Raw genomic sequence first — 14,706 nt, 5'->3', positions numbered from 1 at the left:
GCAGGGAGTTCCAAAGAGCTGGTGCTGCCACACTAAAATATTGATTTCTTCCAAATGCTGAATAAGTATTATGTGGCACCTGTAACAGGGCCAGTTTCTCAGCTCAAATCAGTCAAATAGGCATATATCAGATAAAGCGATATCACAGGAAATGACCAGAGAGGTGATTCGATCTTTGCAACCTGGGACTTTCCCCCACCACCAGCAATTAGATGCCAGGGATTTCAGTTTGGGTGTAGCCAGGTGTCCAGCAGATCATGGGGCCTGCCCTGATCTTATGTTTTTAAAAAACATCTTGTTTTTAAAAAGTATCTTGGGATGCAAAGAGTGATGCTGTTGAATCCCCAGTCACAGCCCCGTTAACTTTGCCCAGCGGCAGCTCAGCACATGCAAATTAGATACAAATATGCACCATGGGCTGCTCCCTAAGTCCTTCATATACCTAGCAATGCACCTGACTTTGAGCATGTAGACATGTGGCCTTACCTCTTCCTCCGCCATTTGCAGAGTGCAAGAGCCACACACTTTTGCTGAAACCCAAGAACAGGGAATCCCTCCCTGCCTGGGAAACAGCTCAGCTGTCTCTTCTCTTGACTCATCTTTTATATTGATATCCTGGGTGATACTGCTTTGTGATGACTGTTGCTGAGGTAACCAACGTCAGCATAATTGCTGCTGCTTCTTTTTAATCCAGTAGGTTTATTAGACAGCAGTGCCAACATTATCATACGTGTCAGATCACATTGTTGAGGGATTTGCTTTCACACCTATTTTCATAGTGTAGGATCCAACACAGCCCAGAAACAGACAGGGCAGGATCTGTGCCAGTCTTCCCCAACCTGGTGCCCTCCAGATCTCTTGGACACAGCTTCTATCAGCCCCAACCAGCTGAGTCCAGTGCTGGCTGGACTGATGGGATCTGTAGTCCCACTTTAGAGCACCATGTTGGAGAAAGCAGATTCCATAGAGCCTGGCTGCTGGATCAGGCCAATGGTGCCCCACCTAGTCCAGCCTCCTCTTCTCACAGTGGCCAACCAGGTGCCCCTAGGAAGCCCACAAGCAGGATCCAAGCACAAGAGCAGCCTCCTCCCCAGCATCCCTGCCTGGGGAGGCAGGTGCAGAGCCATCCTGGTTTGGAGCCACCAATAGTCCTCTCCTCCTCCATGAATTTGCCTACCTAGATAACATCAATCGAACAGTTGGGGTAATACATGGGTTGTAAAAGACCTGCAGCATTTATCCTGGACTCTCAGGACCCCCCCCCCCCCCCGTGTGTGTGTGGAGTGTCAATAGGATACTTCGCAAAAGGGGCTTCTCCTCGGTAGAGCATTAGACTCATCTCAGGGTCCTGGGTTCGCCCCCCACCGTTCGAGGTCTTTGAAGGGTTCAACCTGGTTGCAGAGTAAGCGCTCTGCGGCGGTGGCGAGGGGGGGCTAGGCAGGGTCACAGGGGCCTAGGCTAAGTTTGGGTGGCTAGGTGGGGTCAGAGGATTGCTCTTCGGGTCGCCGCGCAGAGGACATTCGGGAGTTTTAGCAGCGCCTCGATGTTGACTGAATGCTCTGGACAGGGATATGGCGGCGGGGAAGCGAGTGGGCTGGGTGGGACCGAGGCTGGATTTCCCTGAGTGGCGGGTGGCCGGAGAGGGTCTCCGCTGAAGGTCCTTGGAGCTCACACGTCCTTTCTTGAGATGTACGGAGCTTGACATGGTCTGGCGATCAATAGGACGGAGGGATTTGTGGACATGGTGTGCGGGTCTTACGAGGTTTCAGAGATGCTTCGGACTGACAAACGAAAACTTCGTGGAGGACTTAAGTCTCCTGCCATGATTCACGAGGGAAAGGCACTCTGCACGTGCTCAGAGGCGCTCCTCGGCTTCTGCTTCCCCTGCTCCTCAACTGTGCGCCCTGGCACTGGGAGAAAGAGGGTCGTGGGTTGGAATTACATCCTGGAGCCTCTCATCGAGCGGCGGGTGAGGTATTTTCCTGTTGGGGTGGCAAAAGGCGGGGCAGATCGACAGCCCTGATAATCCCCTCCCTCCCTCCTTCCCTCCTTCCTTCTCTCCCTCCTTCCCCCCTCCCCTCGCAGCTCCAGCGCCGATTTGCAAAGGAGGGACTTCGTCGCTGCCGCCGCCACTACCGAGCCAGGCTGGGAAGAGAGGGAGCGGTCCGCTGGGCTGGGCAGCAGCTCGAACCGGACCGAGACCCAGCACCATGCCGGCCCCCCGAGGGCTCGCCCTGCTCCTCCTCCTCTTCCTCCTGCTGGGCACCCACGCGGCCAGGCGCCCCCAAGGTAGGACCTGCGAACCAGGAAGAAGGGCGGCTTGGAAGGGAGGGGGGTCCAGTTTCTCTGCTCGGTCTTTGTCCCCGAGGAAGGGGGAGGTGCCGTTGCCATTGGGGAGCAGCGCTGTGCTGGGAGGGGTGTTCAGGAGTCACTCGCCGCTTACCTGTCCACCGGAGCTTCGCCCCCCCCCCGCCTTGCAAGCTGGTGCTCAAACTTCCAACACGGTGCAATGGGGGTGGTGGGGGTGTTATTGCGCCCCACCCCCTATCTGCCTTTTGAACTGGGACAAGCGAAGGATAAACTGGGTGAAGAGGCGGAGTGCAGGCGCTGCGCCCGCGTTTGCGTCTGTGTGTGCGGACGTGTGTCCGCTCCCCGCGGCGGGACAGAGGCCGGACAGAAGCCTGAGCAGCTTCTGGGAACAACTTTGCTGGGGGTCCCGTCAGGAGGAGGGGGAGGGGAGGCGTGCAGTGGGCGCAGCACCCCCCCCCTCCCTCCATCACTTCTGCACTTGGCTCTTAAAAGTGGGGATGCCTCTGGTCTGAAGTCCCTCCTACCTTATACCTCAGAAGCAGCTGGAGACGGGGCTGGTTTGAACATCGGAACCTGACTTTTACCCAGACAGACCGTGGGTCCATCTAGCTCAGTACTGTACTGCCTACACTGACTGGCAGCGGCTCTCCAGGAATTCAGGCAGGATCCTTTCCCAACTGAGCGCGTAGGTGCTGGGGATTGAAACGCAGACCTGCTTGCAAGGCGGACTGTCTACCGCTGAGCAGAAGCAGCGCTGGGGACGGGTCCAAGTCTGGCCCCCGCTTTCCGCTCCATCCAACGCAGGTTGACTTTGATTTCAATGGGGCTGCCTGCCTCCCGCGGAAGTGTGGGCAGAGAGGCAGCGGAGTGGAGTCCGCCGTCGCCGATTGCCTCCTTGCTGCCCCTCCGAGCCCTGGGCTCTCGCTCTCTCCTCTGCCGCCCGCGGGACTCCAGGCCACATGATGCTTGGAGGGCCGCGCTCGCCGCCGCACGAGAAACGCACGAAGCCGCCCTCAGCCAGGAAACTTCCTTAGATGTTGCTTCCAAGCTCAAGGCTCCGGCCAGGCGCTTCTTCTGCTCTCCCGCCTCCATCACTGACACGCTGGAGATCAATGGCTCGCGAGATGCCCTCTCGGAACAACCCGCTCGGGGCTTCCATGAGACGCGGGGCGCCGCCAGGAAGGAGAACAGATCAGCGGCGACTAGGCAGGCAAGCGCCTGGCGGCTTCCTTTCCTTCCTTCCTTCTCTCCATCCCAGGCTCGCTCCCGCCCGGCGCCCCCGCGCTTGGTCCGCTGCCCATCCTCGTCGGTCGGTCCCATCTCATGCCACGCAAGGCTGGCGAGGACGGGGGCGCCTCGCTCCTGGGCCTGCTCTTCACTTGGGTACACTCGGAATTCCCGGCAGCCCCTTTTTTGCTTTTTCGCTTTTTTAATCAGACTAGTTTCTGGGTCCTTGTGGGTGTTTTCCAAAAAAGGAGAGCGGCCTGCCTTTTGAGAGAGGTTCTCTGGGGGCTGTCCCAGTTGGGCTGCTGGAGGGGAGGCTCCTCAAGCCGGAGCATCTTCCTTGCAGGCAGGAGGTCCTCGGTCCAATCCCTGGCAGTATCTACAGGTAAGGCTGGGAGAGAGCGAGCCCTGCCGAAAAGCGGGAGAGGCCCTGCCAGTCAGTATAGACAATGCAGAGCGAGAAAGACCAATGGTCTAGGGCAGGGTAGGCAACCTAAGGTCCGGGGGCTGGATGCAGCCCAATCGCCTTCTCAATGTGGCCAGTGGACGGTCCAGGAATCAGTGTGTTTTTACATGAGTAGAATGTGTCCTTTTGTTTAAAATGCATCTCTGGGTTATTTGTGGGGCCTGCCTGGTGTTTCTACATGAGTAGAATGTGTCCTTTAATTTAAAATGCATCTCTGGGTTATTTGTGGGGCATAGGAATGCGCTCATTTTTCCCCTAAAATATAGTCCAGCCCCCTACATTGTCTGAGGGACAGTGAACCAGCCCACGGCTGAAAAAGGTTGCTGACCCCTGGTCTAGGGTCACAAGGCAGGGCTTATGTTAAGGTTATATTGTTTTTCTTCCTTCCTACATGTGCCCCCTTTGGGGAGAGAGGGGTTCAGGACTGTGTGTATGTTTAGAAACTGACCTTCCTATGCACACTTACTTGGAAGTAAGCCTTCACAGAAATAAATAGGATTTTCTTCTGAGTAGACATAGGGTCATGCCATCAGTATTCCAGAGTGCCACTCCTTTCCTTTAGAAAGGTTTAAATGAGCCCAATTTCAGAATTAAATAAGTAAAACCATCTTCTGTCCTGCCAAGCTCTCTGAAGTGTGTCAACCACAATGATTTCCACTCTCCCCATCATTTTCTGGCCAAATAGAGAAAGACAGAGGAAGCAGATATTCCTAACAAGATGAAAAGCAAAGGTGGCCCATGAAGGGGGTGAGGGAATCCAAAATCCATAATAGGGCAATGACCTTTGTTAGAGTAACCACCAAACTTTCTAGTCCTCCATAACTCTTCTTCAGGCTAGACTCTAGTCCCTAGGTGGTAAACGGGGGGGGGGGGGGGGATGGAGAAACCATGGAGCTAATCTTAAGAGAGGGGTGTTGGAGGAGGTGGCAGCCATCTGAATGCAATTCAAATGCACTGGCATAGGAGCCAACTCCTAGGGGCTGAGGGGTCTTTACTCCCCCAATAAAATATTTGAGCCCCCCCCAAAGTTGATGGGTATTGTGATTCAAATGGTATCCATGCATTGCATCAGGTGGTCAATTATGCAGGGCAGGGCTTACTTGGGCCCCCCAATATTTTATTCAAGTTGGCATTCAATAATTAAGTCGGTTTCCTACTCCTAGTGCTGCTTTTTTTAAGGTGTTGGTAGGCACCATGAAGTTGTTTCAGTAAGGTGGGAAAGCATGCCTACTCCTGTTGTTGCAAATTTATCTTCCCCTCCCCCACTGCCCTTCTCTTTGAGCTGAAAGGGGCAACTCCTCCAAAATACTTAATGGGTGAAATTTGAACCTGTGTCTTCAGATCTACCCCTCTTTTATGTGCTGGATTTTCCTGGTCAAAAAACTCTAAGACTGCTGTAGCCTCTGCTGTTTTCTTTTGGTAAAAAAAAGGAAAGATGAAGGATGAAGGGTAGAGAAGAGGTCAAAATTGGGAGTGGTCATTGCTGGGGGCACCTCCTCACAATAGCCTTGAGTACCCCCCCCCCCACAATGTGAGAAGGCCAGGTACTTTCCCCCCATGATCATTCAGGCTTGTAAACTGTCTCTGCAAAATAGCCTTTGATGTGGCTGGAGTGATCCCAGCAGCTACATTTCTACCTGCAGGTAGTTTTAACTAGGGATAGAAAGTATCTGCCCACAAATGCTGCCAGGAGAAACTTTGCTGTGAATTCTGTAACTGTGAGTCCTACATTGCAGGGGTTGGACCAGATTACCGTTTGAGTCCTTTCCAACTCATCTCTGTGCCTTCGTACTTTGGGAATACTGGTAACATCCCAAGGCGACTGTCAATAGGACCTATTGATCAACAGCTCCACAAATGCCCTGAACACATTCTTCCCACCCCACTCCATGCCACAGGTCTTCCAGGAAGCCTCTTTTTCTCAAACTCAGTATAAAGCAACCAATATTTAAGTCCTCAGGCAAAGCAACCTTCCCCTGGGCGGATCCCCTGGATTATCAAAGAAGTCTGGGGCAGCGGATCTTTTTCTCAGTCCTCCTGCCCTTGTGCAAAGAGGACCACTGGAGCTGCGGGGTTGGCATAAGATGTACCAGGGGGCACATTTTCTTTGCACAGAAACTATGCTAGCTGGCGTGAGCTCCCTTACTTGTGAGCTTGTGGCAGGCATCTCCCTGTTCCTTTGCAAGCTGCAACAGCCTGCAAGTTCATTTGGGAAGAGGCTATTTTGAGATGGAAGCCAGCATCACTTTTCAGTGGTATTGCAAGATGCCGGGCTGCTGACTGCCCAGCTCTTCAGAGTCCCATCATGTGACCAACTGGAAGCCAGCAAACATCCCTATGTGGTCACCTGAATCTCATTTTTGCATGCCAAAACATTCCCATTTGGGAAGGGGCATTGAAGAGGTGCTTCTGTCCTGGATGTTGCTGTCATAGGTCACTGGCTGCTGTGGACACACAGCATGTTTCTTGTGGCTTTTCTCCCAGCTTCTGCATGTTGCTTCTGTCACTCTGTTGGACATCTGACATTCTATCTTCCATGAACACTCTCACTCCACCATAGCAAAATAGGGTTTGGGGTTTCATGGGACATTCTGAGGTATGACACATTCATTTGCAATATCCTCAAAAAGAATACTGCATTGTGGCGCTGGAAAAGGTTCAAGAAAGGGCAACTAAAATGATTAAGAGGATAGAGATACTCCATCATCATCATCATCATCTGCTCTTCATCAGTAGTAGAAGTAGTAGTAGAAGTAATTTATTTGTACCCCACCCTGGGTAGCTCCCGCCACTCTGGGCAACTTCCAGCATATGTAAAAACATAATAAAATGTTAAACCTTAAAAAGATTCCCTATACAGGGCTGCCTTTAGATATCTTCTAAAGGTTGTTTAGTTACTCATCTCCTTGACATCTGATGGAAGGGCATTCCACAGGGAGGGTGCACTAACTACCAAGAATACCCTCTGCCTGGTTCCCTGTAACCTCACTTCTCACTGCCAGAAGACCCTCAGTGTTTGATCACAGTGTCCAGGCTGAATGATGGGGGTGGAGACACTCCTTCAGGCATATAGGGCTGAGGCTGTTTAGATCTCAGGACAGTTCACCACATAAAAATACAAGATAAAAACACAAAATACATACTAAAAACAAGAGCAAAACAAACCCCAAGAACCTCTTTTCTCCGTTTAGGGCTTTTTAGTTTAGAGTAGAGGTGAGAAAGAGGTGACATGTTAGAAGTCCATAAAATTATGCATGGGATGGAGAATGCAGAGAGAGAGAAAAGTTTTCCTCCCTCTCGCGTAATACTAGAACCTGTGGGCATCCCATGAAGCTGAATGCTGGAAGGTTCATGATATGGTTCTTGGGATTGCTTGTGCGTAATTTGCCTTTATCGTGGCTGTCTTGCATGGTTGAACCCTTTCTGACAGAGCAGCCTCTATCTTGTGGCTGCCTCAGTCGCTGGCAGAATCCGTCAATGGGCGTTTCTTAAACCGCTTCCAACATAAAAGCTGCTTGACACCCAGTCTCCTCCCCTGTTGCCTGCGCGCAAGCTTTTTGCGCGCTGTGGGTGTGGGCAACGGAGCACTTGTCCCCTCTCCGCTTGTCTCCTGCGAAGAGTCCTGGAGCCAACTCTCCACTTCCTCTATCTCCTCCCCTTCTCCACTGATGTTACGCTGATTTCCTTCCCCAGCGTATGGGCTAACCCTCCTCCTACTGGTACCCTCTCCACCATCGTCCGAGAGCCCTCTCACCTCCTCCTGCTCCGATGGCAGTTCCCTGACAGTTCAGGACAGAGAAAAGAAAGGATTTATTCAGGCAGCACAGTTGGAACTTGCCCCCACAGGAAACTGTGAGGGCCACCAGCCCAGATGGCTTTGAAAGAGAATTGAATAAATTCATGGCTACTAGCCAGGATGGTCATGCTCAGTGATGCTTCTGACTATCAGTTACTGGAAATTAAAGGAGGGGAGAGGGCTGCTCTTGTGCTCAGGTGCTGCTTGCTGGTTTCCTACAGATATCTGGTTGGCCACTGTGAGAAGAGGATGCTGAACTTGATGGGGACCCATTGGTCTGCTCTAGGATTGGAAAACTGCAATGAGATTTCACCCATCTAGCTTCACATCTTATTTCTGCACCTGGATTCTCTTTGGGACTTAACACTTTAAGTAAACCACTGTACAGTGGTACCTTGGGTTAAGTACTTAATTCATTCCGGAGGTCCATACTTAACCTGAAACTGTTCTTAACCTGAAGTCCACTTTAGGTAATGGGGCCTCCCGCTGCGCTGCCGGAGCACGATTTCTGTTCTCATCCTGAAGCAAAGTTCTTAACCTGAGGTACTATTTCTGGGTTAGCGGAGTCTGTAACCTGAAGCGTATGTAACCTGAAGCGTATGTAACCCGAGGTACCACTGTAATTTAAATTCTACAAAAAGTGTCTTAGCTACAAGGTGAGGGGCATTGCCCCCCTCCTTCAGGCCTTAATAATAATAATATTAATAATAATAATAAATTTTTATTTATACCCCGCCCTCCCCAGCCAAGGCCGGGCTCAGAGCAGCTTACAAGCAATAATAAAAACAAGATGAATGATTACAACTTAAAAACAAAAATAAAATACAACATTAAAATAATGGAACATTAAAATATTAAAATGTAGCCTCATCGTAGGAGGAGAAGGAAAAGAAAAAAGAAAGAGAGGGAGGGAGGGAATCAAACTGGCTCCAAGCCAAAGGCCAGGCGGAACAACTCTGTCTTACAGGCCCTGCGGAAAGAAATCAGATCCTGCAGGGCCCTGGTCTCATGAGGCAGAGCGTTCCACCAGGCCGGAGCTAGAGTTGAAAAGGCCCTGCCTCTGGTTGAAGCCAATCTAACTTCCTTAGGGCCTGGGACCACTAGGGCATTGCTATTTATGGACCTTGAGGCTCTCCGTGGGGCATACCAGGAGAGGTGGTCCAGTAGGTACGAGGGTCCTAGGCCGTGAAGGGCTTTAAAGGTCAAAAGCAGCACCTTAAATCTGACCCTGTACTACACCGGGAGCCAGTGCAGCTTGAAAAGCACTGGGTGAATATGCTCCCATGGCAGAGACCCCGTGAGGAGCCTCGCTGCAGCATTCTGCACCCACTGGAGTTTCTGGGACAGCTTCAAGGGCAGCCCCGCGTAGATCGAATTACAGTAGTCAAGCCTGGAGATGACCGTCGCATGGATCACTGTGGCCAGGTCGGAGCGGGAAAGGTAAGGGACCAACTGCTTGATGCGGCGAAGGTGGAAAAATGTCGCCTTGGCTGTTGCTGTAACTTGCGCCTCCATGGAAAGGGAGGCGTCAAGGATTACACCCAAACTCTTAACGAAAGGCAATGGCACTAATTGGGCCCCCGCAAGAGAAGGGAGTTGGTCCCTCATCCCCATGCCATCCCGACCTAGCCATAGGACCTCTGTCTTCAAAGGATTTAGTTTCAATAGTCTCCCACGAAACCATCCAGCCACAGCTTCCAAGCATCTGGTCAGTGTGTTCGGGGCCGAGTCGGTGTGGCCATCCATCAGCAGATAGAGCTGAGTGTCATCAGCATATTGGTGACAGCCCAGCCCAAAGTTCCGGATAATCTGGGCAAGGGGGCACATAAAGATGTTAAAAAGCATCGGGGAGAGAATTGCGCCCTGCGGCACTCCACACACCAAGGAGTGGCGCAACGACATCTCCCTCCCTAGTGCCACCCTCTGTCCCCGACCAGAGATAAAAGAGCACAACCAGTTACGGGCTATGCCCTGTATCCCCACGTCTGCGAGGCGGTGGTCCAGAAGATCATGATCGACCATGTCAAAGGCTGCTGACAAATCTAAAAGGATCAGCAGTCCTGACCCGCCTCGATCCAGTTGTCTATGGAGATCATCTGTTAGGGCAACCAGAGCTGTCTCCGTCCCAAAACCAGGACGGAAACTGGACTGAAATGGATCTAATGCCGATGTTTCCTCCAGAAACCTACCAAGCTGTTCGCAACCGCTCTCTCAATTACCTTACCCAGGTATGGAAGATTTGAAACTGGGCGGTAATTGGATAGGTCTAAGGGATCTAATGAAGTTTTCTTTAAGAGTGGACACACCACTGCTTCCTTCAGTTCCACTGGGAATGTCCCCATGTCAAGGGACAAATTGATAATTTCAACCAGGGGGGTCCGCGCAACATCTGGACACTCCCTAATCAGCCAAGACGGGCACAGATCAAGGAGGCAGGTGGTGGGCCTACCAACTTGGAGGAATCTATCCACATCAGTAGGGAGTATCCGATCGAAATGGTCCAACACTGGACCTGAAGTCAGTCGAGGGGCCTCCAGTTCAGTCACTGTATCTAAATTGGCAGGGAGGTCACGGCGGAGCAACAGGATTTTCTCCGCAAAAAAGCTCGCGAATGCCTCACAGCTGTGGGTCGAATTTGTGCTTAAATTTGGTTGTCCTCCTAAGGACGTTATTGACCTAATTATTCTAAAAAGTTGTGCCGGGAGAGAGCTAGCGGATGCAATGGAAGCTGCAAAGTAAGATTTCTTAGCAGCTTTCATAGCCATCTCATAGGCTTTCATAAGCGTCCTATAAGATGTTCTTGAGGCTCCGTCACAAGTCCGTCGCCATACTCGCTCTAGCCATCTGAGATCCCGCTTCATTTTCTGGAGCTCCTCAGTAAACCAAGGTGCCCGGTTTTGACGGGATCGCAGAGGGCGCTTAGGCGCGATCTCATCAATGGCTGCCAAGAGCCGGTTATTCCAGTCCTCAACAAGGTAATCTAATGAGTCGCCAGGAGGAGCAGGGTTCCGCAAGGCTTGTCGGAATCTATCAGGATCCATCAGTTTTCGCGGACGAGCCCAAATAGGTTCGCCACCCGAGCCAGGGAGGAGCGGGAAGTCAATCTTGGCTTTCAGAGCGTAGTGATCAGACCATGGCACTTCCACAGCGGGGAGCATGATCACATCTATGCCAGCCCCAAAGATCAGATCCAGCGTGTGGCCTGCTTGATGAGTGGGGCCCAAAACAAACTGGGAGAGCCCTAGTGTTGCCATGGAAGTCACTAGGTCCAGAGCCTGTGATGAGGGAGTGGCATCGGCATGGACGTTGAAGTCTCCCAAAACCAGTAGGTTTGGGAACTCCAAGGCCCAGCCCGCCACCACCTCCAGCAGGTCTGACAGGGTGGCTGCAGGTGTGCTGGGTGGTCGGTACACCAGCCAGACAGCCAAGCTCTCCTTGGTGCCCCACACGAGACCAACACATTCAATGCCGGAGATCGCCGGTGATGGCAGAGCTCTGAAAGAGCAATCCTCCCGGAATAACAACGCTACTCCTCCCCCCCGACCCACAGTCCGCAATTGATGGAGGACAGAGAAACTGGGGGTGTTATCTCATGTAGGGAGACTACTTCGCCTTCCCGTACCCAGGTCTCCGTCACGCGAGCCAGGTCAATCCCCTGCGAGACAAAAAAGGCGCGCATGGTGGTGGTTTTGTTGCCTATGGACCTGGCATTGCACAGCACCAATGACGGAGGTGTGCAATCCTTGCTCTCCCTACCCTCATCCCTTGGGATGGGGCGTAGATTGGAAGGGGTTCTAGGATCACTGCATTTCGAAACCCTTCTCTGATAGAGATATCTAGCCCCACTGCCATTCCTCCCTAGCCCCTCAACTGTGGAAATCCCAGATCCCATACTAGCCTCCCCAATAGATGGGTAACATCCCCTCAATAACAAGTCATCCTTGGGCCAGGACTCCTGGGTCAAAATGGTATGGGAAAGAGGTGGAGGTCTGATAGGGTAAGTATCCCTAGAAGATAAAACCCAACCAACCGCACCCCAAGCGGGGGGGGGGGGGGGACAGTCCCATGGTGTTTCGTTAACTGTCAATCCCCCTCTCCCTCCTGGGTTAATTGGAGGATTGTTGCTTCTATCTGTGGCTGTGGAAGTATTAATGAGGTATGTGTTATAAAATGTGGATCACTGGCCAACAAAGAGCCAGATTCGAATTCGGAAGATCTGTCCATCCTGTCTCGCCAGGAGTACAGTAGAGAAGGCTGATCATTCTGAAAAGTTTTTGGAACATTAGGCAAAGGTCCAGATGTAGATTTGGTGCTGGATATCTCCAGATTGTCAGCAACATAGAGTTCTTTAGGTGTTGTTGCCATAGAAATGTCGGAGGCGCCAAATTCCTCATCTAATTTGGTGTCGTTTGAAAAGGGAACAGGGAGTTGCACTGATGTCTTTCTATGGGATAAAGAGCTGTTGGACATCTTTAAATATTGTGCTCTAGGCTCTACTGTCCTTATATTTTGGGTAGAAATCTCAGTCTTTATAATCATTAACCTCTTCTTCAGGTCTTGTAATTCTAGGCTTACAAAGTTCTTTTCTTCCTTCGGGCAATTAGTATTTCTAGTGTTGAGCTTGGTTTCCTTTATCCGCATTAGCTTTGACTCTATGCAAGGGACCAATTGCCTCCTAGTTTCGTCCTTAAATACCCTCACTGGGCGGAGAGAATGGAACCACCATAGGGTATCCTTTATCTCCATGAGTCGAGATGGGAGGGTTGATGACCTAAAGGTCATAAATAGGCGCATGGTGTTTCTCAAGGTAGGCAGGAAGTGGAAATTTTCTAGATCTACATTTTGGTAATGGTAATTCAGGAGCTGAGACAAGGACATAGTAATTTGTCTGCGGTTCATCCACCTATGAGTGTATCGGTGAATCTCAAGCATTATCTGCTTCGTTTGCAAGACTTGACAGGACCTCACTTCATCCATAGTTTGAGTTGGTGAGTTGTTAACAGAGTCATTTCTTATCATCCTTTTAAGCCCTTGGGCATTTAAAGGGGAGGAACTAGTATCCAATTGTTTCTCAATGTTAACTATTCTAGTGAGGATTTCATCCAGTCTTTGGAGAACCAGAACCATAGTTTCTGCAGACAACATGCAAATCTCTTGGTAGGGGTGCGTATCCCGAATCGGTTGAAAGCAGGCTCCTCTGATATCTTGTTCTAGAGGCATGGGTGGGTCAGCGTTAGGAGTGGGAGGAATCCCTCCTGCTCCTGCTCTTGCCCTCTTGGACGGATTAGCTTTTTCTGGGAGGAGGGGGGGCAGGTCATTGACATCCTCCTTAAGGGGGGGTGAGGTTCCCCCAACATTGTTATTCACTGTTTGTTCTATTTGCTCCGTTTTCTTGGTTTCCTCAACCCGCTCTGTTTCTGAGCCAGGGCAGATGGCGTTGGCTCTCTGCTGATTCTTTGTTTGTAGAGGAATTGTGAGTCTCAATAATGGTCTTCTGGCTCTTTGCACCTCGTTTTCTCCTTCCGGCAGGCATTCTCAATAAGGAGTAATAATTAATAATAATAATCCTTCTGCATCCCCCCAAAATTGGTGTATTCCACAGCTCAACCTGTGACGATGGTGTATCAGTGAAGGAATTAGCCCTCTGGTTTAGCTTGCCTCTGGGCACTGAATACTTTGTTTGTCTGGGTGGTTTGTAGAAAGTTCTTGCTATGAGCATGGCTGGGACAGTTTAGATTTCAGCATCATCTCACCTGCCCACTACAGGTTGCGATGAGATCATCATAAGCCTCTTCTTTCTCCCTGAGATTTCCAGCAATGCCTTTAAATCAGAAGCAGTGATTTCCTTTTGTTTATGGCCTGTTTGTACAGGTCAGTTCACCTTACTTTCCAGAAAGTGTTCAGAAAGTGGTGTTGGGGGATGAGTGTTCAGACCCCTGGGCTCTCACTTGTAGGGTGCCTCAGGGTTCTGTCCTTCCCACCCCATGCATTTTAACATATATATGAACCCACTGGGAGAGATCACTTGATGTTCATCAATATGCAGATGATAACCAGCTCTACCTCTCTTTTAAATCAGAACCAGTGAAGGCGGTGAATGTCCTGTGTGAGTGTCTGGAGGTGGTTGGAGGATGGATGGCGGCTAACAGATTGAGGTTGAATCCTGACAAGACAGAAGTACTGTTTTGGGGGGCAGGAGGCGGGTAGGTGTGGACAGTGGCGTAGCGTGGGGGGTGCAGGGGGGGCCGGGCGCACCGGGCACAACATCGGGGGGGGGGCGCTCACACTCACAGCTCTCTGCCCCTACCTGGCTCACTCTCTCTCTCTCTCACTGCAGTGCTGGCTGTGCGAATCCGATCCGAGCCGCCGGGTCGCCACCCAGTGTGGAGGGGAGGGTGCCAGGCGTGCGGTGCGGTGCGGTGCGGAGAGAGAGCGAGGGACTATCTGGGGGAGGGACAGTGCAGCGGGGAGTGTGTGCAAATTACTTTCCTTGCCCCGGGTTAGGGGGCACAAATTACTTGCCTTGCCCCGGGTGTTGACAACCCACGCTACGCCACTGGGTGTGGAGGACTCCATGGTCCTGAATGGGGTAACTGCACCCCTGAAGACCAGGTGCGCAGCCTGGAAGTCATTTTGGACTCACAGCTGTCCATAGAGGCACAGGTCAATTCTGTGTCCGGGGCAACTGTCTACCAGCTCCATCTGGTACACAGGCTGAGACCCTACCTGCCCTACCTGTCTCACCAGAGTGGTGCATGCTCTGGTTATCTCTCACTTGGACTCCTGCAATGCACTCTACGTGGGGCTACCTTTGAAGGTGACCCGGAAACTACAACTAATCCAGAATGCAGCAGCTAGACTGGTGACTGGGAGTGGCTGCCGAGACCACATAACACCGGTCTTGAAAGAC

General features: G+C 51.4%; 1 protein-coding gene across 1 annotated transcript in view; it reads left to right on the top strand.

The window, feature by feature from the left end:
* Positions 1-1,726: 1,726 nt before the first annotated feature.
* SEZ6L (seizure related 6 homolog like) overlaps positions 1,727-14,706 on the top strand; it is a 143,701-nt gene continuing 130,721 nt past the window's right edge. Inside the window, 3 exon segments of the mRNA XM_083419023.1 lie at positions 1,727-1,894; positions 1,897-1,969; positions 2,086-2,289. Of these exon segments, the coding sequence (XP_083275149.1) occupies positions 1,742-1,894; positions 1,897-1,969; positions 2,086-2,289 (430 nt within the window). The 5' untranslated portion in view covers positions 1,727-1,741.

This window comes from Podarcis tiliguerta (genome assembly GCF_965153285.1).
Source record: "Podarcis tiliguerta genome assembly, chromosome: 16".
In the NCBI taxonomy this organism is placed as follows: domain Eukaryota; kingdom Metazoa; phylum Chordata; class Lepidosauria; order Squamata; family Lacertidae; genus Podarcis; species Podarcis tiliguerta.
The sequence above is the reverse complement of the archived record's forward strand: the minus strand, read 5'-3'. Positions and strand labels throughout refer to the sequence as shown.